Source organism: Lolium perenne, chromosome 7, assembly GCF_019359855.2.
Source record: "Lolium perenne isolate Kyuss_39 chromosome 7, Kyuss_2.0, whole genome shotgun sequence".
Classification (NCBI taxonomy): Eukaryota; Viridiplantae; Streptophyta; class Magnoliopsida; order Poales; family Poaceae; genus Lolium; species Lolium perenne.
The window spans coordinates 207,284,197-207,308,279 of record NC_067250.2 but is presented as its reverse complement, the minus strand read 5'-3'; the positions used below and the strand labels follow the sequence as shown (position 1 = coordinate 207,308,279).

The 24,083-nt window shown below is 43.8% G+C and overlaps 1 protein-coding gene and 1 long non-coding RNA gene across 2 annotated transcripts; both read left to right on the top strand.

The window, feature by feature from the left end:
• Positions 1 to 778: 778 nt before the first annotated feature.
• On the top strand, positions 779 to 1,695 carry LOC139833458 (uncharacterized). Its single transcript, XM_071823748.1, has 4 exons — positions 779 to 919; positions 1,050 to 1,118; positions 1,246 to 1,326; positions 1,424 to 1,695. The coding sequence occupies exons 1-4, from the start codon at positions 848 to 850 to the stop codon at positions 1,688 to 1,690; spliced, it is 489 nt and encodes a 162-aa protein (XP_071679849.1). The 5' UTR covers positions 779 to 847; the 3' UTR covers positions 1,691 to 1,695.
• Positions 1,696 to 20,893: 19,198 nt separating this feature from the next.
• On the top strand, positions 20,894 to 21,615 carry LOC127312365 (uncharacterized). The gene is made up of 3 exons (XR_007858289.2): positions 20,894 to 21,038; positions 21,166 to 21,246; positions 21,344 to 21,615. It is a non-coding gene; the product is annotated as an uncharacterized lncRNA (long non-coding RNA).
• The last annotated feature ends 2,468 nt before the right edge of the window (positions 21,616 to 24,083 follow it).

Genomic DNA, 24,083 nt, shown 5'->3' with positions numbered 1-24,083 from the left:
TGATCCAATTGTCGCCCAATTGTCCCTTAAATGATCCATTTGACCCTAATGTTGCCTAAGAAAAGTGTTTCTCCCTCTAATCAAAATTTGGGGATTAGGACAAGTTCCTAGTTCCCAGTAGCTAGTTTCCAATATTTAGCATTGCCTCACCAAAGGTGAGGCAAACATTTTAACATTAACCACTTTTATTTCTTTTGTATTTGTTTTGTTTTCCTTTATTGCAGGGAAAGGAAGAATTAGAGGATTGAGAAGATGAAGGTTTAGTCTTAGGGTTTTCTTTTTATTCTCTTGTAATTTTCTATTTCATTTTCTAACTTGTAAATTATTAAGTAATCCTATTTGTAATAAAGTTAACTCATTTGTTTATTTGGACTTATCAAGTGTAGTTACTTGTACATATAATATTTATATACTTGTTTAAATTTCAAATTCAAATTCAATTTATTATTTGAATTATGTCTTTCATATTTGAATTTGAATTCAAACTATTTCCCTCGAAAACATAATAAACCAACAAAGGTCATGTCGAAATTTATCGCACTTGTGTGGATGACACACATCAATTCCATCGACACAAGAGAAACCTCGATCACTTTGTGTTTTAGATGAACGCGCGAAAATCCCCCGGATTTTCTATGCATGAATGCAATGCACATTCTCGTGTTCTCTCTTTTTCTTGCCTCTAAACCTGGGATATTACAGTTTTAATCTGATATCTGGTAAATATTGGCTTATTCATTTGGCAGCTCAAGTTTTTTTGTTATTTAAAACCAGCTGACTTGGTCTTAAATGTGATATCTAAACACAGATTAAGGACAATGGAGCAGGAGGATTAGCATTTCACTTGATGGCTGAACCTAAAATGACAGGCATGTCGACCACGACTAGTGCACGCAAGAGAAGGACCTGCAGCGAGCCAGTATGTGCTTAGTACATGCATTTTATCTTATCTTGTGCTTATTTCTGCTACATGCTGTTATCTGATCTCTACATTGCGTAATACATGTTTGAATAGTTAATTGTTGTAACTATGTTTGCAATATTACCAGAATGCAGTTTTAATGAAGCAGTCATCATTAGAAGATAGTCGCCAAAGCGACCCTGTGCAACATTATGATGTAAGTCTGTGCTTAGTACAAGTTCCATACATTGTCTTATTTATGCAACTTGTTATTATCTTATATCTACATTGCATAATAAATGTTTGAATAGTTCACTGTTGTAACTATGTTGCAATATTACTAGAATGCAGGTGTAATGAAGAAGTCCTTAGTAGAAGATAGAGCGCAAAAAAGGTTCCGGGGTGAGCCTATGCAACGATATAATGTAAGTCTGTGCTTAGTACTTGTGACTATCTCATATCGACAATGCTTAATACATGTTTGCATAGTTCATCGTTTAACTCTTTTTGCATTATTATCAGAATGCAGTTGTGATGAAGCAATCTTCATCAGAAGAGAGGCCCACAAAAAGTTCTGATCTTTCTTCTGATGCATCCTCTCATAGCCGTCAACCTAGACCATTCCTTTCATCAAACAGTAAATATCTCAAGGCTGTACTTTATAAAAGACATGGTATTGCTGCTTTAAGATCTGTAGCTGATATGTTGACCAAGAGTACACAAGATTCAATCAAGGCGATTGCCAAATGTCAACGTGTTATTGATGATGCTAATAGAAGTCCTCAATGATTCTATGTGATTTTTTATTTGGGCACATTAATTGCCTTGTAATTTTCCTAGTTATTTTATTTGTGTATGTAATTGTGTGTATCATTGATACCAGATTTTAGGCTCATGAAATTTAATGCAAGTTGACTAGTCAAACAACCAGGGCCCTACAACTGATTGGGCCGGCCCACTTACAGTAGTGTGGGACCCACTTTCATTTTGGGTCGGCCCACCTACTTATTGGGCCGGCCCGTTAACAGGGAAGTGGGCCCCACCAGCTTATTGGGCCGGCCCACTATCTTGTTGGGCCAGCCCACTTGCTATATTGTGGACCCCACATACTAAATGGGCCGGCCCTTCAACAGGAAAGTGGGACCCACCTGTGTTTTTGGCCGGGCCCACTATCTTGCTGGGCCGGCCCACTTGCTATATGGTGGACCCCACATACTAAATGGGCCGGCCCTTTAACAGGAAAGTGGGACCCACCTGTGTTTTTGGCCCGGCCCACTATCTTGTTGGGCCAGCCCAATTGCTATATGGTGGACCCCACATACTAAATGGGCCGGCCCTTTAACTGGAAATTGGGACCCACCTGTGTTTTTGGCCCAGCCCACTATCTTGCTGGGCCGGCCCACTTGCTATATGGTGGACCCCACATACTAAATGGGCCGGCCCTTTAACAGGAAAGTGGGACTCACCTGTGTTTTTGGCCCGGCCCACTTTCTTGTTGGGCCAGCCCATTTGATCTATTGTGGACCCCACGTACTAAATGGGCCGGCCCGATAGCAGGAAAGTGGGACCCACATGCTAATTGGGCCGGCCCAATAACTTCTTGGGCCGGCCCAGTTGTTTTAAGGTGGACCTCACTAGGTAAATGGGCCGGCCCGATAACAGGAAAGTGGGTCCCACGTGTCTTGTGGGCCGGCCCTTTTGCCTGTTGACCGGTCAAACGAGTGCATTCGGCCCGGCCCACATGCTTAGTGGGCCGGCCCATTAAAGTTTTGACCAGTCAACCTTACAGGTTAGGCCCGGCCCACGTAACTAATGGACCAGCCCAGCTATATAGTTGACCGGTCAAACTAAGTCAGCTGGCCCGGCCCGCAAACTTAATGGGCCGGCCCGCTTAAGACGTGGCAGGCCACGTGTGGGCCTACCATCTACCACGGGGTTTCAGCAGGTTAACGCCGTTAAATGCCAGTTAACGGCGTCTGCCACGTGGCAGTTTGCATGACGTCAGCAGTCAACGGGCTCCCGGAAACACTTGCGCAACGGTCCGATTTTCCGTGGCGGAAGGGCGCCCAAGCGCGACGGACCGAAAAAATCGTCGTAGGACTTTGCCTGACGCAGTTTCCACAACAGAACCCAAATCGTCGGGTTAGGCCCATAGGTGACGAAAAATACCCCTTAGCGGACGATTTTGAGACGTTGTCTATGAGAACTTTTCTTGTAGTGAATGCGAGAAGAGGAAGAAGAGGGGGCGGTCTCCTCTTATAAAGGAAGAGAGAGAGGTGGGCCGAAAACCGCCGGGCCGCGGCGGTTCGGTCCGCGGGCCGCGACGGTTCGCTCCACGGGCCGCCGCGTGGCGCAGCGATACACGTGTAAAAACAGAAAGCCACAGGGAGGTGCACACGGATCCAGAACGGTGGCTAGGATCCGCTAAGAGGCTATTAATACGCGCGCGGAAGCCGAAGGGAAGTGACCCCTGACACTGACGCGTCAGTCACAGTGCGCATGTCACTGACAGGCGCGGGGCCCGAGAAATTCTCGACTTCCCCGAGGAGGTGTTTAATGACTAAGATGCCGGAGGATAAGATACCGGAAAATGCCTTGCAAAGAGAGAAAACGTTAGTCCGGGCAAAGGTGCCGGATCTAAGCTAAGCGCCGGATAGGTTAAACCGGTATCCAAAGACGTGAGAACCTGGCATGGTCTGTTGGATAGAATCCGCCAGACTATACCAGCTTCGGGGACTAATGTTGGGGGGATAACCCCCGGTATGCCAAAGGCATGCCAAACCGATGGTTTAAGCCATCAAGATACCATTTTAATGTTCATACCGGAGCACAAAGATAAGAGTTTGGCTAAGTAAAGCTAAGCCGGTATCCCCAAGAGGGGTATACCGGAACCGGGTAAAGAAGACACCGGGATACCGGAAAGAAGAGCATGTCGGCAGGGCTGATCAAAGATTCTCTCCAGAGCTAGAGGACAAAGATGAGCTAAGCAAAGTAGCTTTAAATGAAGGCCTGACGATAAAGAGGAGGATGACGATGAAAGAAGCCGGAGGACGTCAGCCTCCCTGATTAAAGAAGACCCCGGTGTCATCTATGATTAAAGTAACTTTGTAAAGTAGTTTGTCGAGTCAAAGATGCCATTAGGGTTTCTTCCCCTGTAAGCCACACTCTCCCCTATATAAGGAGAGGGGGCACACCCGTACTCGAGAGCGATGAGCAGAGAGAGAAATCCTGTAAGCACAAACTTGTAACCTGTGGAGATCAATAAAGAAGATGATCTACAGCGAGTTCTTCCTTGTGTCTTTCTTCTTCAACCTCTAGCCTTGGCTAAGTTCTTGAGGAAACCATCCGGAAGTTCATCCCATCTAATCACAAACCCTCCCCCGAATCCTCTAGCGTCCATTCGGCTCCAACTTAAGCCATCCTATGGCATCTGTCTGTTCACCATGACGACAGTTACTAGAGGCAGGATTTGTAGTAGAAGTTATCCATACTGATTGGGTCGCAAACCCCGTCCTTGTACACAAAAAGAATTCTGAAATACTAAGAATGTGCATCGATTACTCTGGCTTGAATAAGCATTGTCCGAAGGATCCGTTCCCTTTGTCGCGCATTGATCAAGTCATTGATTCAATGGCAGGGGCGGAACATTTGTGTTTTCTTGACGCTCGGTCTTGGTTCAAGAGGCGAGAACTCGGTTCCTAGGGTCGGCAGAAACGAAACAACCCACCACATCCCAATGTGGCCTCCCGTCTGAGCCTTTAATCATGTTTATCATCATCTCTATACTTACCACGTCAACCTGTCATGCTAGATTCATTTCATTGTAAGGCTCCAGTCCGAAGACAGGAGTAGTAGCGTAACAAACTAAGCATGGCTAAGCATAAGAGATAGAGGCTCTCGCGACGCACACATGCCAAACCTAGTTATGCTAGGAGCAGTGGATCAGGGTATCGAGGCTACAAAGGTCGGACATGCAACAGATAGGGTAACTCTATCTACCGATAAAAGACAGTTGAATCGTATGCGATATGTAGGAACCACAGATAAAAGCATTTCGAAATCATAGATGAACCAGGTTAGGGCTTGCCTTGTCCCTCAGCGGACGAGTACTGTTCTTCGGTGGCGTTGACGTCGGACTCCGGCTCAGATCCTATTCGCGAAGAGCCAAACACCGGAAAGGGGAAATAAACAATCACGACATGGCATAATGCAATGCGCATACAAGATGAATGATATGTCAGGTTAAAGGAATTCGGTAAACCCTAGGTGCATCGTCAGATTAAAGGGGTGCCGACATCGGACACCGCCATATGAGAGGGGTTCTTTTAGGGTTTCACTACATTTACAAGTTCAAAGGTTGTAATGATGTATGAATTACTCCTAAACTTGTAGAGAATGTTTTTCTGAACATTTCGGTATATTATACGTCTTTTTCTGAATTAATATGAATTAGTTATGAATTATACAGATTTCTGAAATTGATAAATAGTAAAAACAGAATAAGATAAAGCTTTCTTTGCGTCATGCCGACGTCAGCACGACCTTGAGCTCGCAGAGGCCATCGCACTCGGCCGACACGGGCCGAATGCGGCCGCGCGCGTGGGGGCCACGGGCTCGCCGCGACGTGGCGAGCCAAATGGTGGTGGCGCCGCCCGCGAATGGTCGCCGGAGCGACGCCGGCGGTGAGCTCGCGCGGCGAGCTCGCGGGCTCTCGACGCGGGCACGAACCAGAGAGAGAGAGAGGGCGTGGAGGGGTGCGTTAGCACCGTGAGCTCACCACGAGCACATCGAGCTTGGCGGCGAGGCCGGGGGTGGCCGGAATCGGCGAGGACGGCGGTGACCGGCGAGCTCGGGCTCCGGTCGATTCGGCCGCTAGGGAGCTTCCCCGCTGGCGCCGCTTGGTGGAGAAGAACGGGGGCGACGCGGCGGAGCTGATGGTGGCGTCGGCCAAGCGCGGGGAGGAGCGGAACGGCGACGGCGAGGTCCGGCCAGGGGCTAGGGTTTGGCCGTCGCGCGCAGAGAGGAGTAGAGGGAGGGAGGAGGCGAAATGGGGGTTCTCCACGGCGGCGGCGGCGCTTTATAGGAGCTCAGGGGGCGGCGGGGCCATCCAGGCCGCCGGTGCCATCCACGGCCACGGCAGCGACAGGCAGCTGCCTGGCTGCCTGCGTGGGGGAAGAAGACAAGGGGCGGTTTTGTGAAAACCCCCCTGTACTTCTGGGGTTTCCTAGGAATTTTAAAACAGGGCAAGATTTAGGATATTTGGGGTATTTTGACCAAATCTTATGGGGCTTTTTGCATCAAAATTTTGTTAGAGCAAAAATACAACATTTGGAACAATGTTTCAAAGCATTTGAGTGCAAGATTTCTCAAATTTTAAATGCAAATGCATGCATGCTTATGAGCAACTAACAACATTTATTTGATTAACAAAGTGGTTCTGTTACAATATGTTTAGATATATATTGAAATATATGCACGAATGATATGTGTGCAAGGTATGACATGCGCGCATGCACACTAGTTGTATATATATATTATGAGGCAACTAATTAATCAAATGTGTTTTCATTCGAGAGAACTTGTCAAAATTCAAGTTAATTAATTTATCAGCGCTAATTAGTTGGTCGCCTACTTGATGCGCAATGAAGTGTCGTTGGCCTATATATATGTAGGGTATAATTAGGGTTTAGGGTTTAGGGTTATCTCTAGCTAGGGTTTTAGGGTTAGGGTTAGGGTTAATTAGGGTTTAGGGTTTAGGGTTTAGGGTTTAGTTTTGGGTTTAGGGTCTAGGGTTTAGGGTTTAGGGTGTATAGTGTTTAGGGTTTAGGGTCTAGGGTTTAGGGTTTAGGGTGTATAGTGTTTAGGGTTTAGGGTTTAGGGTGTAGTGTTTAGGGTGTAGGGTCTAGGGTTTAGGGTTTAGTGTTTATGGTGTTTCGGGTGTACGTTTAGGGTATAATTAGGGATTAGGGACTAGGGTTTTAGGGTTTAAAGGTTTAGGGATCATCGATCGAGTGCACACACACATTATTAGCGGCACCCGCGCCTTTGCGCATAAAGTGCATGCGTATATAAGTGTGTTTTTTGGCCACCAACGATATATAGATCGAGAGAGAGATTGAAATGTGTATATATATATCCCCAAGAATATGTTCAGATATATATTGAAATATATGCACGAATGATATGTGCAAGGTATGACATGCGCGCATGCACACTAATTGTATATATATTATGAGGCAACTTAATCAAATGTATTTTCATTCGAGAGAACTTGTCAAAATTCAAGTTAATTAATTTATCAGCGCTAATTAGTTGGTCGCCCGCTTGATGCGCAATGAAGTGTCGTTGGCCTATATTTATATGTAGGGTTTAATTAGGGTTTAGGGTTTAGGGTGTAGTACGTGGTTTAGGGTTTAGGGTGTAGTGTTTAGGGTTTCGGGTCTAGGGTTTAGGGTTTAGTGTTTAGGGTGTTTAGGGTGTACGTTTAGGGTATAATTAGGGATTAGGGATTAGGGATTAGGGTTTTAGGGTTGAAGGTTTAGGGATCAACGATCGATCGAGTGCACACACACATTATTAGAGGCACCCGCGCCTTTGCGCATAAAGTGCATGCGTATATAAGTGTGTTTTTTGGCCACCAACGATATATAGATCGAGAGAGAGATTGAAATGTATATATATCCCCAAGAATATGTTCAGATATATATTGAAATATATGCACGAATGATATGTGCAAGGTATGACATGCGCGCATGCACACTAATTGTATATATATTATGAGGCAACTTAATCAAATGTGTTTTCATTCGAGAGAACTTGTCAAAATTCAAGTTAATTAATTTATCAGCGCTAATTAGTTGGTCGCTTTGCTTGATGCGCAATGAAGTGTCGTTGGCCTATATATATGTTGGGTTTAATTAGGGTTTTGGGTTTAGGGTTATCTAGCTAGGGTTTTAGGGTTAGGGTTAATTAGGGTTTAGGGTTTAGGGTTTGGGGTTTAGTTTTAGGGTTTAGGGTCTAGGGTTTAGGGTTTAGGGTTTAGGGTGTTTAGTGTAAGGGTTTAGGGTGTAGTGTTTAGGGTGTAGGGTCTAGGGTTTAGGGTTTAGTGTTTAGGGTGTTTCGGGTGTACGTTTAGGGTATAATTAGGGATTAGGGACTAGGGTTTTAGGGTTTAAAGGTTTAGGGATCATCGATCGAGTGCACACACACATTATTAGAGGCACCCGCGCCTTTGCGCATAAAGTGCATGCGTATATAAGTGTGCTTTTTGGCCACCAACGATATATAGATCGAGAGAGAGATTGAAATGTGTATATATATATCCCCAAGAATATGTTCAGATATATATTGAAATATATGCACGAATGATATGTGCAAGGTATGACATGCGCGCATGCACACTAATTGTATATATATTAATTATGAGGCAACTTAATCAAATGTATTTTCATTCGAGAGAACTTGTCAAAATTCAAGTTAATTAATTTATCAGCGCTAATTAGTTGGTCGCTTTGCTTGATGCGCAATGAAGTGTCGTTGGCCTATATTTATATGTAGGGTTTAATTAGGGTTTAGGGTTTAGGGTGTAGTGGTTTAGGGTTTAGGGTGTAGTGTTTAGGGTTTAGGGTCTAGGGTTTAGGGTTTAGTGTTTAGGGTGTTTAGGGTGTACGTTTTGGGTATAATTAGGGATTAGGGATTAGGGTTTTAGGGTTGAAGGTTTAGGGATCAACGATCGATCGAGTGCACACACACATTATTAGAGGCACCCGCGCCTTTGCGCATAAAGTGCATGCGTATATAAGTGTGTTTTTTGGCCACCAACGATATATAGATCGAGAGAGAGATTGAAATGTATATATATCCCCAAGAATATGTTCAGATATATATTGAAATATATGCACGAATGATATGTGCAAGGTATGACATGCGCGCATGCACACTAATTGTATATATATTATGAGGCAACTTAATCAAATGTGTTTTCATTCGAGAGAACTTTTCAAAATTCAAGTTAATTAATTTATCAGCGCTAATTAGTTGGTCGCCTGCTTGATGCGCAATGAAGTGTCGTTGGCCTATATATATGTTGGGTTTAATTAGGGTTTTGGGTTTAGGGTTATCTAGCTAGGGTTTTAGGGTTAGGGTTAATTTGGGTTTAGGGTTTAGGGTTTGGGGTTTAGTTTTAGGGTTTAGGGTCTAGGGTTTAAGGTTTAGGGTTTAGGGTGTTTAGTGTTTAGGGTTTAGGGTGTAGTGTTTAGGGTGTAGGGTCTAGGGTTTAGGGTTTAGTGTTTAGGGTGTTTCGGGTGTACGTTTAGGGTATAATTAGGGATTAGGGACTAGGGTTTTAGGGTTTAAAGGTTTAGGGATCATCGATCGAGTGCACACACACATTATTAGAGGCACCCGCGCCTTTGCGCATAAAGTGCATGCGTATATAAGTGTGCTTTTTGGCCACCAACGATATATAGATCGAGAGAGAGATTGAAATGTGTATATATATATATCCCCAAGAATATGTTCAGATATATATTGAAATATATGCACGAATGATATGTGCAAGGTATGATATGCGCGCATGCACACTAATTGTATATATATTAATTATGAGGCAACTTAATCAAATGTATTTTCATTCGAGAGAACTTGTCAAAATTCAAGTTAATTAATTTATCAGCGCTAATTAGTTGGTCGCCTGCTTGATGCGCAATGAAGTGTCGTTGGCCTATATTTATATGTAGGGTTTAATTAGGGTTTAGGGTTTAGGGTGTAGTGGTTTAGGGTTTAGGGTGTAGTGTTTAGGGTTTAGGGTCTAGGGTTTAGGGTTTAGTGTTTAGGGTGTTTAGGGTGTACGTTTTGGGTATAATTAGGGATTAGGGATTAGGGTTTTAGGGTTGAAGGTTTAGGGATCAACGATCGATCGAGTGCACACACACATTATTAGAGGCACCCGCGCCTTTGCGCATAAAGTGCATGCGTATATAAGTGTGTTTTTTGGCCACCAACGATATATAGATCGAGAGAGAGATTGAAATGTATATATATCCCCAAGAATATGTTCAGATATATATTGAAATATATGCACGAATGATATGTGCAAGGTATGACATGCGCGCATGCACACTAATTGTATATATATTATGAGGCAACTTAATCAAATGTGTTTTCATTCGAGAGAACTTGTCAAAATTCAAGTTAATTAATTTATCAGCGCTAATTAGTTGGTCGCCTGCTTGATGCGCAATGAAGTGTCGTTGGCCTATATATATGTTGGGTTTAATTAGGGTTTTGGGTTTAGGGTTATCTAGCTAGGGTTTTAGGGTTAGGGTTAATTAGGGTTTAGGGTTTAGGGTCTAGGGTTTAGGGTTTAGGGTTTGGGGTTTGGGGTTTAGGGTTTAGGGTCTAGGGTTAGGGTTTAGGGTTTAGTGTTTAGTGTTTAGGGTTTAGGGTTTAGGGTGTAGTGTTTAGGGTTTAGGGTCTAGGGTTTAGGGTTTAGTGTTTAGGGTGTACGTTTAGGGTATAATTAGGGATTAGGGATTAGGGATTAGGGTTTTAGGGTTTAAGGTTTAGGGATCATCGATCGAGTGCACACATATTAGTGGCACCCGCGCCTTTGCGCATAAAGTGCATGCGTATATAAGTGTGTTTTTTGGCCACCAACGATATATAGATCGAGAGAGAGATTGAAATATATATATCCCCAAGAATATATTCAGATATATATTGAAATATATGCACGAATGATATGTGCAAGGTATGACATGCGCGCATGCACACTAATTGTATATATATTACGAGGCAACTTAATCAAATGTGTTTTCATTCGAGAGAACTTGTCAAAATTAAAGTTAATTAATTTATCAGCGCTAATTAGTTGGCCGCCTGCTCGATGCGAATGAAGTGTCGTTGGCCTATATATATGTGTAGGTTTTAATTAGGGTTTAGGGTTATCTAGCTAGGGTTTTAGGGTTAGGGTTAGGGTTAATTAGGGTTTAGGGTCTAGGGTTTAGGGTTTGGGGTTTGGGGTTTAGTGTTTAGGGTCTAGCGTTAGGGTTTAGGGTTTAGGGTTTAGGGTTTAGGGTGTAGTGTTTAGGGTTTAGGGTCTAGGGTTTAGGGTTTAGTGTTTAGGGTGTTTAGGGTGTATGTTTAGGGTATAATTAGGGATTAGGGTTTTAGGGTTTAAGGTTTAGGGATCATCGATCGAGTGCACACACATTATTAGAGGCACCCGCGCCTTTGCGCATAAAGTGCATGCGTATATATAAGTGTGTTTCTTGGCCACCAACGATATATAGATCGAGAGATAGAGATTGAAATCCCCAAGAATATGTTCAACTATACGCACACACATGAATTACTAGAGGCACCCGCGCCTTTGCGCATAAAGTGCATGCATATGTGTGTTGTTCTGGCCACCAACGATAGATCGAGAGAGAGAGAGAGAGATTGAAATCCCCAAGAATTAGAGGACCCCCTTGCACAAGTGTTGGCCATCTATATATATTATGAATCCCAATAATGTTCATACATGATAGGGCATATGTGTGAAGCAATTTTTTTCTGAGAACTTGTAAAGATTCAAATTTATCAGCGCAAATGGAAACTAGTGCACATTAGAGGACCCCCTTGCACACGTGTTGGCCATCTATGTATAGTTTGAATCCCAATAATGTTCATACATGATAGGCTATATGTGAATCAATTTTTTCTTCCAAGAACTTGTCAAGATTCAAATTTATCGGTGCTAATGGAAACTAGTGCGCACTAGACGATCCCCTTGCGCAAGTGCTGGCCATTACATATAGTAGTTTAAATCTTAAGAATGTTCATACATGATAGGCCATATGTGCAAAGAATTTTTTTCCCGTGAACTTGTCAAAATTCAAGTTTATCGTTGCAAATGGAAACTAGTCCAAAAAATTACATAGAGGTCCAAAAGAACTAGACAATAACTAATAGGACCTGCAACTTTACAAAAAGGACCCCAAAACATATAGAAGAAAATCAATCGAGTCCTTCTGGACCGCACATCAGATCTCTGCTCCGCATCCTTTCCAGCAACTACGTCGCCGGGGACGCACCACTTGGGACGGTGTCGCCGGTAGTCGCCAGGACGAATGAGAAGAATGGCCTCAGCAACGGCATATTGGCTCTGAGTAGGGCCGCTGAAAGGCCAAGATGTTCACGGGCAAGACGGATGACGCCGTCGTATGCCCCGAGCTTGTGAACGTTAGCAGCTTGACTTCCCCGTTGGCCAGATCTGAAGCACTAACCAAAGCAAGCCTCACCGTTAGCGCCATCACCTTGATGGCACCAGATCGGGGTTTGGCCGGCAAGATCCGCCAGATCTGATCCGCCAGATTCACCATAGGCCATATCTGAAGCCGATGACGAGATCCCCGACTCCATTGCGCCATTCTGCTCATGGGAAACACTGGATCTAAGCTTACAACAACACTAACTCCCTCGGATCCAAATTAGCTGACTCAACTTTGCTTATCTAAATATGGATGTATCCACACATGTTTTTACTCTAGATACATACACGTCTAAGGAAAGTTGAATCAATTAATTTGGTTCGGAGGGTGTACGATATACAGAGAGAAGTCGGCCTCGTCTCCGGCCGGCGAGGCCCCCGGAGAGAAGGGGGAGAGGAGCCGGGGGAGTGAGAGAGACTCGAGAGAGAAAGAGAAGAGGAGAGCTCCCTGGGGAAGAACATTATTTTTGTCGTTCTGCTCGTAGCTTGAAACTGAAAATTTCGGCCCCGCGCCAAATCATCCCGCCGAATCCATTCGAAAATCCCGTGACCAGTTTTACCCTTTTAACCCTGGTCCGGAAGTTACAACCCACCGACCATGGAGGGCTCATTCGGTAACAATGAAATATCTTGCCTAGATCCCGAACCCTCCCCACAGGCCCACACCCACCCACCAACCATTCTCCCCCATTAGCTCAAAAATACTCTCACACGCCAAAGCTCTGACTCTCTACAGTACTAGATCTGCTTCGCCGCCGGCATACTCCTCCACAGCGTAGCCTTATCGTGTTGGCTGTCCACCCACCTGATCCGCTCCCCCGCCGCCCTCGCCACCGACGGATCTGCTTCACCGCCGACCTCGCCACCGACGGATCTGCTTCAATGCCGACCTCACCACCGACGGATCTGCTTCACCGCCGACCTCATCCACAGCATAGCAATCAACGCCTTTTCCTGTCGACGCACCGGATCCTCTCCAACGGAACCGGGTCTACTTCACCGCGGCCCCCCCTCCACAGAAGCCGATCTATTCCACCGACTAGCTCGGCGCACCGGCTGTATCAACTTCACCGAATCCCTTGCCAGCCAACCAGATCTGCTTCACTAACGCCCGCTTCTACTGAAACAGGGTCGACTCATCGTCTCCCGCGTTCGCCGCCGCTGGAATGCAAGTTGCCGCCCCCGTCCACCCCGCTGCAGCTTGGTTAGTACGCTGGCCCGTTAGATCGCGGTGTTTCTTTAGCCATGTTTTGTGTAGTTATTTGCAGATCTCATATGCCATTAACTTTCTTTATTTGCTACTTCGCATGAAGTTCGTTTAAATATTGTACAGTACAAAAGCATTATCCGGTCGCTACCATCCTGTTCATTCTACTGACACCTGTGTGCATCCACATACTTATAGCCTTATACCCATTCATTTGCTGCCAACTGTTTTTGTACTGCATGCTATTCCTTTTATAGTCATGCTATGGGCATTTCCAATCTGGTTGTTCTTATACCACGTCATTAGCTCACCGCTAGCCGCTAGCTGTTTTCTCGTGCCTGCTATTCTCACACTGCTTTTATAATCATGCTATGTGCATTTCCAATCTTCTTGCTCTTATACCTCGTCTTTAGCTTATAGCTATTTTTTTTCCATGAATGCTCCTGTCGCACAGCTTGTATAGTTATTGCTGCGTGCATGTCTGGTCTTTGTATTATCGTAGACTAACCTGTCAATGTTATTTTTCCTAGGGATTGATCATGCGAACCACTTATTAGAATATCCAACATTAACAACGGGGACGCTAGGGAAGGTTGGAATCTGAGTTCTTGGTTGGTAATTTTGGCAGTTTACTTCCGTCATTATCTATAACCTATATGCATTGTTCCTTATGCAAGAGATTAACACTTGGAACCCTGCCATAGCAATGCCATTCATGCTTTACTATGTTTCTGCCTATTTGATATGCTTGTCTTGGAGCAACTGCGAAGGTGATTTGAACCTGACATTTGGTCATTCTTAATGCCAGTTTACTTTATGTGGAAAACCTTGGCATTACCCTACTCTAAATCTGACTGTCTGAAATTCGTATCTCATGAAAAGCAACATATAGTTGGTTTTTGCGGTGACCCAGCGTACCACTGCATGGTGTAGTACACAAGTCGTTGACATAACACAAGTGAAACACCGTTCCACCCATATTACATCCCTCAGAGTGGTACAACAGAAACATATGCGAGTCCAAGGTATGTCTATAGAAGTACACACGAGCTGTTTACATAAGATCAACATAGCCTCCTACTTTACAGTGAGGTAAAACTTCAAATAAAGCTCCAGAAGAACGACTCGTAGTCTAACTTGTTGCTAACTCAAGCTTATGAGCTACTTGGCTTGCTATAGAAATCTAGCTACTTAGGTGCTAGGATTAGGGAAAGGTTCCCTTCTATTACTAGTCTAGGTTTCCATCATAGCTGATGCAGAAGTTGACTCCATTGACTTCTTTGATTGGATTCTTCATCTTGTTGCAGTTGACTCCTTTGTCTTCGAGTTCCACGGTAGTTTCTCCTTCGGTGCATTGCTCTAAGAAGGGGGTTCAAACGAGATAGAATGAGTACGAGCGTACTCAGCAAGTTCATATTAGGAAATATGTGTATCATGCACTAGCTACAGCCATAGACCAGAAAGTCACAGGCCAATGCAAGTTTTTGTAATCATTTCTTCAAAAGGTTTATTTTATTCTAAAAACTATGCCCGTCAGTCTTCACAGGTTGACTAGAACTTCGTGGAGTTCCTTTCCTGCCGCGTTCGCAGATCCCTTCCCGGAACAGGGAGTGACAGTCACAATTCTTGATACCCTCTGCAGAGGTGCGTTACTTTACCCCACAAGAGATCTTAACCATGTTGCCGGCCGAGAGTATGTCCCCGTCCACACTTCCTTTGGTGTGAGGCCCAGTATAAGATCCAAGCCAATCACTGCCTTCTCCGCGACTGCAAACCCACCCTTTTGTCCACCCGCACACCTCCAGTAGACTTCCCCCGATAATACGGCTTTACTCATGGTGTACTTTGGACAATCCTTCATAGATCGTAGAGCCATCATCACTAATGGATGGGGATTTAAAAGGCCATCCCAACCTACGGCAGTGCCTCCAACACCCCGCCGGCTCTACCAATCCGTTGGCGTGCAGAAGGGAAAAGATACAGCTGACTTCCCCAGAGCCATTATAGATCTTATGGATAACGCGATATGTACGGCGCTAGAATCACTGGACGGCATTGGTAATTAATCCTAGGGTGATATAACCCATTGCAATGGAACCTCCACCATATCAACACATACCATGGTTCCATTGCCCACCACATAGTCATATTCATAATTGTAAAATAATACTTTGCTTTTCAATGCATGAGTGATAAGTATAGTACTTTGCATATAGTTTGATAAAAATAATCAAATGACATGAGCAAGCGATGAACTTGCCTTTCTTGACTGCAAGATTATGCAGGCAAAAGCTTCGATACGTGAGAACTCCAAATGCTGAAATACCATCATCGTCCGGTAAGGACAATGTTTAAAGAACTGGCAAAGATGCTATAATGCATGGTATGAGATGCAATCGTCCCGAGCGTAACCTAACCTCAATGATTTAGGATGTATGAGTTGTAAAGATTTCTTTAGGGTTGGTTGCATTTTTAGAATGGTTCTCAAACAAGGTTCTTATTAGGGTTTGGTTATATTAGCATCATAACCAAGTGATGTAAGGCATCATAACAATCATTCACATAAGAATAGTGATGGAATAATATGTAAAGAACAGTTGTCAATTTTAAGTTCTACAGAACATGGTTGATGATTATTTATATTATACTTCAAAAGAATAACTTTTGAAGAACATGTTGTTTAAGAAATAATTAGTATTTCAAAGAAGAACTATGGCTTCTATGGTTTGATTGACATTTGTATTTCAAAAGAATAACTTTTGAAGAACAGGTTAAATAAGAATATGAACTACTATACATAGGTGCTAAGGCTTCTAGGGTTTACTATTGAATTCCTTTAGTTCACTAATAGGAACGAGTTGAGTTCTTTAAGTAGAATGGGTTTATATGTAGCAAGTATTGATAGGGTTATTACTATGGTTTCCCATATACACCATATTAAAGGATGGTTATTAAGATAGTTCCATAGGTTTGCTATTAGGTTTACTATGGCTTTACATTTGCTTTACTAAGTAGGGTTTAGTTGGATAGGAGCATGTGATGTGAATTGTTACACAAGGTTGATACTAGGGTTTATCTTATGGTTTTACTAGGATTGGATGATTGAGGTTGATCTTAATGGTGTGGTATTTAGGATTGATGATCAATGGTGCTAACATGTGGTATCAAGCTAGGGTTTATATCTAGGTGGCATTAGTGGATCATATAGGTCTTAACCAAAAATAAAGACATGAAATGATGGTCTCATGTGAATTGTTCCAAGTTTTATTTTAGTGGATCATGAGTATGCACTCATTGGTTGTTTATTAAGGTCTTACATGTAAAGGTGAAGTGGATATGATCACATGAGCTAAACCCCTAGGGTTTTAGGATTGGAACTATTTTAGGATGATCACATAAAATGATGGGACCAAGATTCTTGTTTATATTAGAATTAAGGTTTCTAAATTTTGATTTCATTATTAACATAATAATTGGTAGAGATTATTATTAAATTTGAGATAGAAGTAATAATGTATTTAACACTATATTATTTTCAAAAGTCTTAAATACGATAAATACTATTAGGGTTTAGGGTTTTAATTAATAATTGAAGTAATGACCAATTAGGATTTTCATAGGATTAGACACAACCCGCAAGAAATATTTGTTGTTTTATATGGCATCTTAATGTGAAGTAATATTTAATATTTTCTTTATGTGAAGAATTGAAACAAGAAATTATAAGCTTAGTTTTTAGGTTTTAATTGTTTAAGGTTTAAAATTACTCTTCTTAAAATTTTAGAGAAAACTCTAAATTATTGTTCCTTTAGTTTTAATATATTTGTTATATATTGTTATAGAGGTAATTTTCTATTACTCACTTTTATTTATTGGTTGATATTTACTTAACTTTTAAAAGATAAAATCTTATAGGAAAGGAAATAAAGAAGAAAAGAAAAGAAAAATTATTGGACCAAATGGCCCAATGGTTTGGCCCAAGGCCTGGTCAACCAGGTCTGGCCCAACCTGGTTGGGTTAGGTCGAGTGGACCAGACCCGCTTGGCCACCGACCCCCAGCACTCTTCTCCTCTCTCTCGTCTCACGCACATGACGCCCTCGAGCTCCTGGCGATGGCGTGGCGTCGCCGCTCGCCGCCGGCTGCTCCCTGTCCTCTTTGTCACCGGTGAGTTAGGGCTTTCGTCCGCCTCGATGAGTCCTACAACCTCCTCCAACTCGATTTGATTTTCCAGCTCTTCCTCGTCCGCCCCCAAACCTAGAAACCCTAGCGGTCGCTGGTCGGTTTGGCCGTCGCCGGCCAACTCCCGCGCCGCTGCTTGTCATTGCTGCTGTCCGGTGAGGCTTCGCCCTCACCCGCCGCCTTGATGCCGCCCTATGCGTGCGCGCCGCCCTAATCCTACCCACGCCCAACGCTCCCTAGCGTGGCCTCGCCGCCATCTTCTCCCGGCCGCTCCCGGCCCTGCTCCGCCTCCTCCTGAACTCCAAACCCCCTGCTCTATTTGATTCTCATGTCTTCTCGTTTTCGGGATGTCCCTCTGCTCCCTCACTCGGCTCCGATAACTGCCCTCGTCTCTACTTCTACTTGGCGCTAGCAGGACGGTGGCAATTGCTGCAACCCTGGCGCCCCTCCTGGCTCGCCATGGCCTACTCACGTTGGGTAAAGGTGTAGTACTTCTGCTGCCTGTGATGCTGCGATAGTGGTGGTGGAGCTGCTGGTATTGTGGTGGTGATACAGTGGTGTGGTGCTCTGCTGTTGCTACTACATCCTCGACGCCGGCTGGACGGTGCCGTGGATGCAACCCCGGCGTCGCCTACTGTGCTTATACCTCTGCTGCAATCACGGTGAGATAATTCACTCCCCTCTCACTACTCTCTGTACTCTCTATGGCTATGAAGGGTGGTATGTGCTTGTTGTGCTCAGTGAAGTGTTGGCTTAAGAATTGGTTTGATTATCAATTATAAATGCTAATTATAAGGCCTCACTTTGGATGATTTGCTTATTCTATGACTGACGAAACTGAACTGGACAGTTCAGTCAACTGAAGTAATTCAGCTATACCCCTGTACATCTTATTACTGAATTTGGAAATGTGAGATGCATCATTATTTGCTTGCAGACTGATGCGTTGTTAGTGGCTTGCTTATGAGCTTAGATATATACTTATATTACTATGCTGCGACTATGGTCCTACTTGGTTGACCTGGGATGAATGTCCTGGACCCTAAGTAGAATTCTGGAGCTTATGGATTAATACTGGCTGCTTATGGTGATGACTAAATCATGTGCACAAATGATATGGGACAGTAGATGTGTTAGAATACACAAGCTGATGCCCTGCTAATGTCTTGAGTATGATCTAGTTGCTCATTAGCAACTAAGAAATGATTTTGGCGTTGTTGGATTTTACTTGTAGATCTTGGTGTCCCCTTTTTATAATTATAAACTGATAAGAACAGACATGGCTTGCTTTCTTGGCTTAGCCTGTGATGCATAGGCTGAGGCACATACTTGAAATAAGAACATATGCTATACTACCTTTTCTTTTTACCCTCAATGATGATTCAGCATAGCACCTCTATGCAGAACTGAGAGGAATAAATCCTTCCAATCCTCCTAGACCAGATCTAGTTGCAGGGTAGTTGGAGTTATTAGATTTGTATTATTTCTCTTATTTCCCTGAGATGGCTATGCAAACTAAGAACACATGATATGCAGATTTGTTGTCTAATAACCTGCAGCTGTAGAACATCTTGATCTTCTGGTCTATTGATCAACCTGCTTCTTGTGGATAGCCTCCTCCTCCTCCTAGCTTCTTGATCTGCTTCCTCACATTCTGGTTTCTAAGTTCTATCTATTGTTCTTCTTTGAGTTGTTGGAGAATAAAAGGGATTCTTGCTGTTCTATAGCTACTGATGCTATTCTATGGCTGGAATGAATTTGCTGATAAGATCAAATGGTTTGGCTTGTTGTGGCTGTGCTGTTTATATAGGGCTGGGATGTTGGCTGTGGGTATGACAAAGACACCACAGTGTGCATGTTGTGACTATGCTGCTTGCAGATGACATCATGTGATTGTTCAAGTTTCAATGCTGGTTACTTTCCACCTAGTGCAAGCTTTGATTGATGCCATCCTTATCCATGTGTAGCACTATTTTCCTTTCTCTCTTATCCATCCAGTGGCCTAGTGGGGCTTCGGCTAATACTTATACTTAATCATGTGGGCCTTTATTTTGGAATACAACCAAGTGGATTACTTGCTGGTGTATGATATTGCATCTATGGTTTAATTCATATGGCTTAATTATGTATGAATTATTCACACATCTGAGAGCAATTAAGCTTTGCTTATTCAGCAAATGACTTCAAAATATTTGAGTAAGATCATTATGACTTTTCTATGTCACAAATGATTTATTTTGATGAATTCGTGGGTTTTAAGGAAACAAGCTAGATTAGAGGGAACTGATATGTTGCATTGTTGCCTGTCTAGAAAGAGAAATGGATCATGCCCATATTGCCTTAGTCTCGTGTTGCCTTCATGATCAGTGTTGCCTCTCCTGATCCAATTGTCGCCCAATTGTCCCTTAAATGATCCATTTGACCCTAATGTTGCCTAAGAAAAGTGTTTCTCCCTCTAATCAAAATTTGGGGATTAGGACAAGTTCCTAGTTCCCAGTAGCTAGTTTCCAATATTTAGCATTGCCTCACCAAAGGTGAGGCAAACATTTTAACATTAACCACTTTTATTTCTTTTGTATTTGTTTTGTTTTCCTTTATTGCAGGGAAAGGAAGAATTAGAGGATTGAGAAGATGAAGGTTTAGTCTTAGGGTTTTCTTTTTATTCTCTTGTAATTTTCTATTTCATTTTCTAACTTGTAAATTATTAAGTAATCCTATTTGTAATAAAGTTAACTCATTTGTTTATTTGGACTTATCAAGTGTAGTTACTTGTACATATAATATTTATATACTTGTTTAAATTTCAAATTCAAATTCAATTTATTATTTGAATTATGTCTTTCATATTTGAATTTGAATTCAAACTATTTCCCTCGAAAACATAATAAACCAACAAAGGTCATGTCGAAATTTATCGCACTTGTGTGGATGACACACATCAATTCCATCGACACAAGAGAAACCTCGATCACTTTGTGTTTTAGATGAACGCGCGAAAATCCCCCGGATTTTCTATGCATGAATGCAATGCACATTCTCGTGTTCTCTCTTTTTCTTGCCTCTAAACCTGGGATATTACGGTTTTAATCGATATCACGGTAAATATTGGCTTATTCATTTGGCAGCTCAAGTTTTTTGTTATTTGAAACCAGCTGACTTGGTCTTAAATGTGATATCTAAACACAGATTAAGGACAATGGAGCAGGAGGATTAGCATTTCACTTGATGGCTGAACCTAAAATGACAGGCATGTCGACCACGACTAGTGCACGCAAGAGAAGGACCTGCAACGAGCCAGTATGTGCTTAGTACATGCATTTTATCTTATCTTGTGCTTATTTCTGCTACATGCTGTTATCTGATCTCTACATTGCGTAATACATGTTTGAATAGTTAATTGTTGTAACTATGTTTGCAATATTACCAGAATGCAGTTTTAATGAAGCAGTCATCATTAGAAGATAGTCGCCAAAGCGACCCTGTGCAACATTATGATGTAAGTCTGTGCTTAGTACAAGTTCCATACATTGTCTTATTTATGCAACTTGTTATTATCTTATATCTACATTGCATAATAAATGTTTGAATAGTTCACTGTTGTAACTATGTTGCAATATTACTAGAATGCAGGTGTAATGAAGAAGTCCTTAGTAGAAGATAGAGCGCAAAAAAGGTTCCGGGGTGAGCCTATGCAACGATATAATGTAAGTCTGTGCTTAGTACTTGTGACTATCTCATATCGACAATGCTTAATACATGTTTGCATAGTTCATCGTTTAACTCTTTTTGCATTATTATCAGAATGCAGTTGTGATGAAGCAATCTTCATCAGAAGAGAGGCCCACAAAAAGTTCTGATCTTTCTTCTGATGCATCCTCTCATAGCCGTCAACCTAGACCATTCCTTTCATCAAACAGTAAATATCTCAAGGCTGTACTTTATAAAAGACATGGTATTGCTGCTTTAAGATCTGTAGCTGATATGTTGACCAAGAGTACACAAGATTCAATCAAGGCGATTGCCAAATGTCAACGTGTTATTGATGATGCTAATAGAAGTCCTCAATGATTCTATGTGATTTTTTATTTGGGCACATTAATTGCCTTGTAATTTTCCTAGTTATTTTATTTGTGTATGTAATTGTGTGTATCATTGATACCAGATTTTAGGCTCATGAAATTTAATGCAAGTTGACTAGTCAAACAACCAGGGCCCTACAACTGATTGGGCCGGCCCACTTACAGTAGTGTGGGACCCACTTTCATTTTGGGTCGGCCCACCTACTTATTGGGCCGGCCCGTTAACAGGGAAGTGGGCCCCACCAGCTTATTGGGCCAGCCCACTATCTTGTTGGGCCAGCCCACTTGCTATATTGTGGACCCCACATACTAAATGGACCGGCCCTTCAACAGGAAAGTGGGACCCACCTGTGTTTTTGGCCGGGCCCACTATCTTGCTGGGCCGGCCCACTTGCTATATGGTGGACCCCACATACTAAATGGGCCAGCCCTTTAACAGGAAAGTGGGACCCACCTGTGTTTTTGGCCCGGCCCACTATCTTGTTGGGCCAGCCCAATTGCTATATGGTGGACCCCACATACTAAATGGGCCGGCCCTTTAACTGGAAATTGGGACCCACCTGTGTTTTTGGCCCGGCCCACTATCTTGTTGGGCCCACTTGCTATATGGTGGACCCCACATACTAAATGGGCCGGCCCTTTAACAGGAAAGTGGGACCCACCTGTGTTTTTGGCCCGGCCCACTTTCTTGTTGGGCCAGCCCATTTGATCTATTGTGGACCCCACGTACTAAATGGGCCGGCCCGATAGCAGGAAAGTGGGACCCACATGCTAATTGGGCCGGCCCAATAACTTCTTGGGCCGGCCCAGTTGTTTTAAGGTGGACCTCACTAGGTAAATGGGCCGGCCCGATAACAGGAAAGTGGGTCCCACGTGTCTTGTGGGCCGGCCCTTTTGCCTGTTGACCGGTCAAACGAGTGCATTCGGCCCGGCCCACATGCTTAGTGGGCCGGCCCATTAAAGTTTTGACCAGTCAACCTTACAGGTTAGGCCCGGCCCACGTAACTAATGGACCAGCCCAGCTATATAGTTGACCGGTCAAACTAAGTCGGTGGCCCGGCATAAACTTAATGGGCCGGCCCGCTTAAGACGTGGCGAGGCCACGTGTGGGCCTACCATCTACCACGGGGTTTCAGCGAGTTAACGCCGTTAAATGCCGATTAACGGCGTACGCCACGTGGCGGTTGCATGACGTCGTGATCAACGGGCTCCGGAAACACTTGCGCAACGGTCCGATTTTCCGTGGCGGAAGGGCGCCCAAGCGCGACGGACCGAAAAAATCGTCGTAGGACTTTGCCTGACGCAGTTTCCACAACAGAACCCAAATCGTCGGGTTAGGCCCATAGGTGACGAAAAATACCCCTTAGCGGACGATTTTGAGACGTTGTCTATGAGAACTTTTCTTGTAGTGAATGCGAGAAGAGGAAGAAGAGGGGGCGGTCTCCTCTTATAAAGGAAGAGAGAGAGGTGGGCCGAAAACCGCCGGCCGCGGCGGTTCGGTCCGCGGGCCGCGACAGTTCGCTCCACGGGCCGCCGCGTGGCGCAGCGATACACGTGTAAAAACAAAGCCACGGGGAGGTGCACACGGATCCGAACGGTGGCTAGGATCCGCTAAGAGGCTATTAATACGCGCGCGGAAGCCGAAGGGAAGTGACCCCTGACACTGACGCGTCAGTCACAGTGCGCATGTCACTGACAGGCGCGGGGCCCGAGAAATTCTCGACTTCCCCGAGGAGGTGTTTAATGACTAAGATGCCGGAGGATAAGATACCGGAAAATGCCTTGCAAAGAGAGAAAACGTTAGTCCGGGCAAAGGTGCCGGATCTAAGCTAAGCGCCAGGATAGGTTAAACCGGTATCCAAAGACGTGAGAACCTGGCATGGTCTCGTTGGATAGAATCCGCCGAGACTATACCAGCTTCGGGGACTAATGTTGGGGGGATAACCCCCGGTATGCCAAAGGCATGCCAAACCGATGGTTTAAGCCATCAAGATACCATTTTAATGTTCATACCGGAGCACAAAGATAAGAGTTTGGCTAAGTAAAGCTAAGCCGGTATCCCCAAGAGGGGTATACCGGAACCGGGTAAAGAAGACACCGGGATACCGGAAAGAAGAGCATGTCGGCAGGGCTGATCAAAGATTCTCTCCAGAGCTAGAGGACAAAGATGAGCTAAGCAAAGTAGCTTTAAATGAAGGCCTGACGATAAAGAGGAGGATGACGATGAAAGAAGCCGGAGGACGTCAGCCTCCCTGATTAAAGAAGACCCCGGTGTCATCTATGATTAAAGTAACTTTGTAAAGTAGTTTGTCGAGTCAAAGATGCCATTAGGGTTTCTTCCCCTGTAAGCCACACTCTCCCCTATATAAGGAGAGGGGGCACACCCGTACTCGAGAGCGATGAGCAGAGAGAGAAATCCTGTAAGCACAAACTTGTAACCTGTGGAGATCAATAAAGAAGAT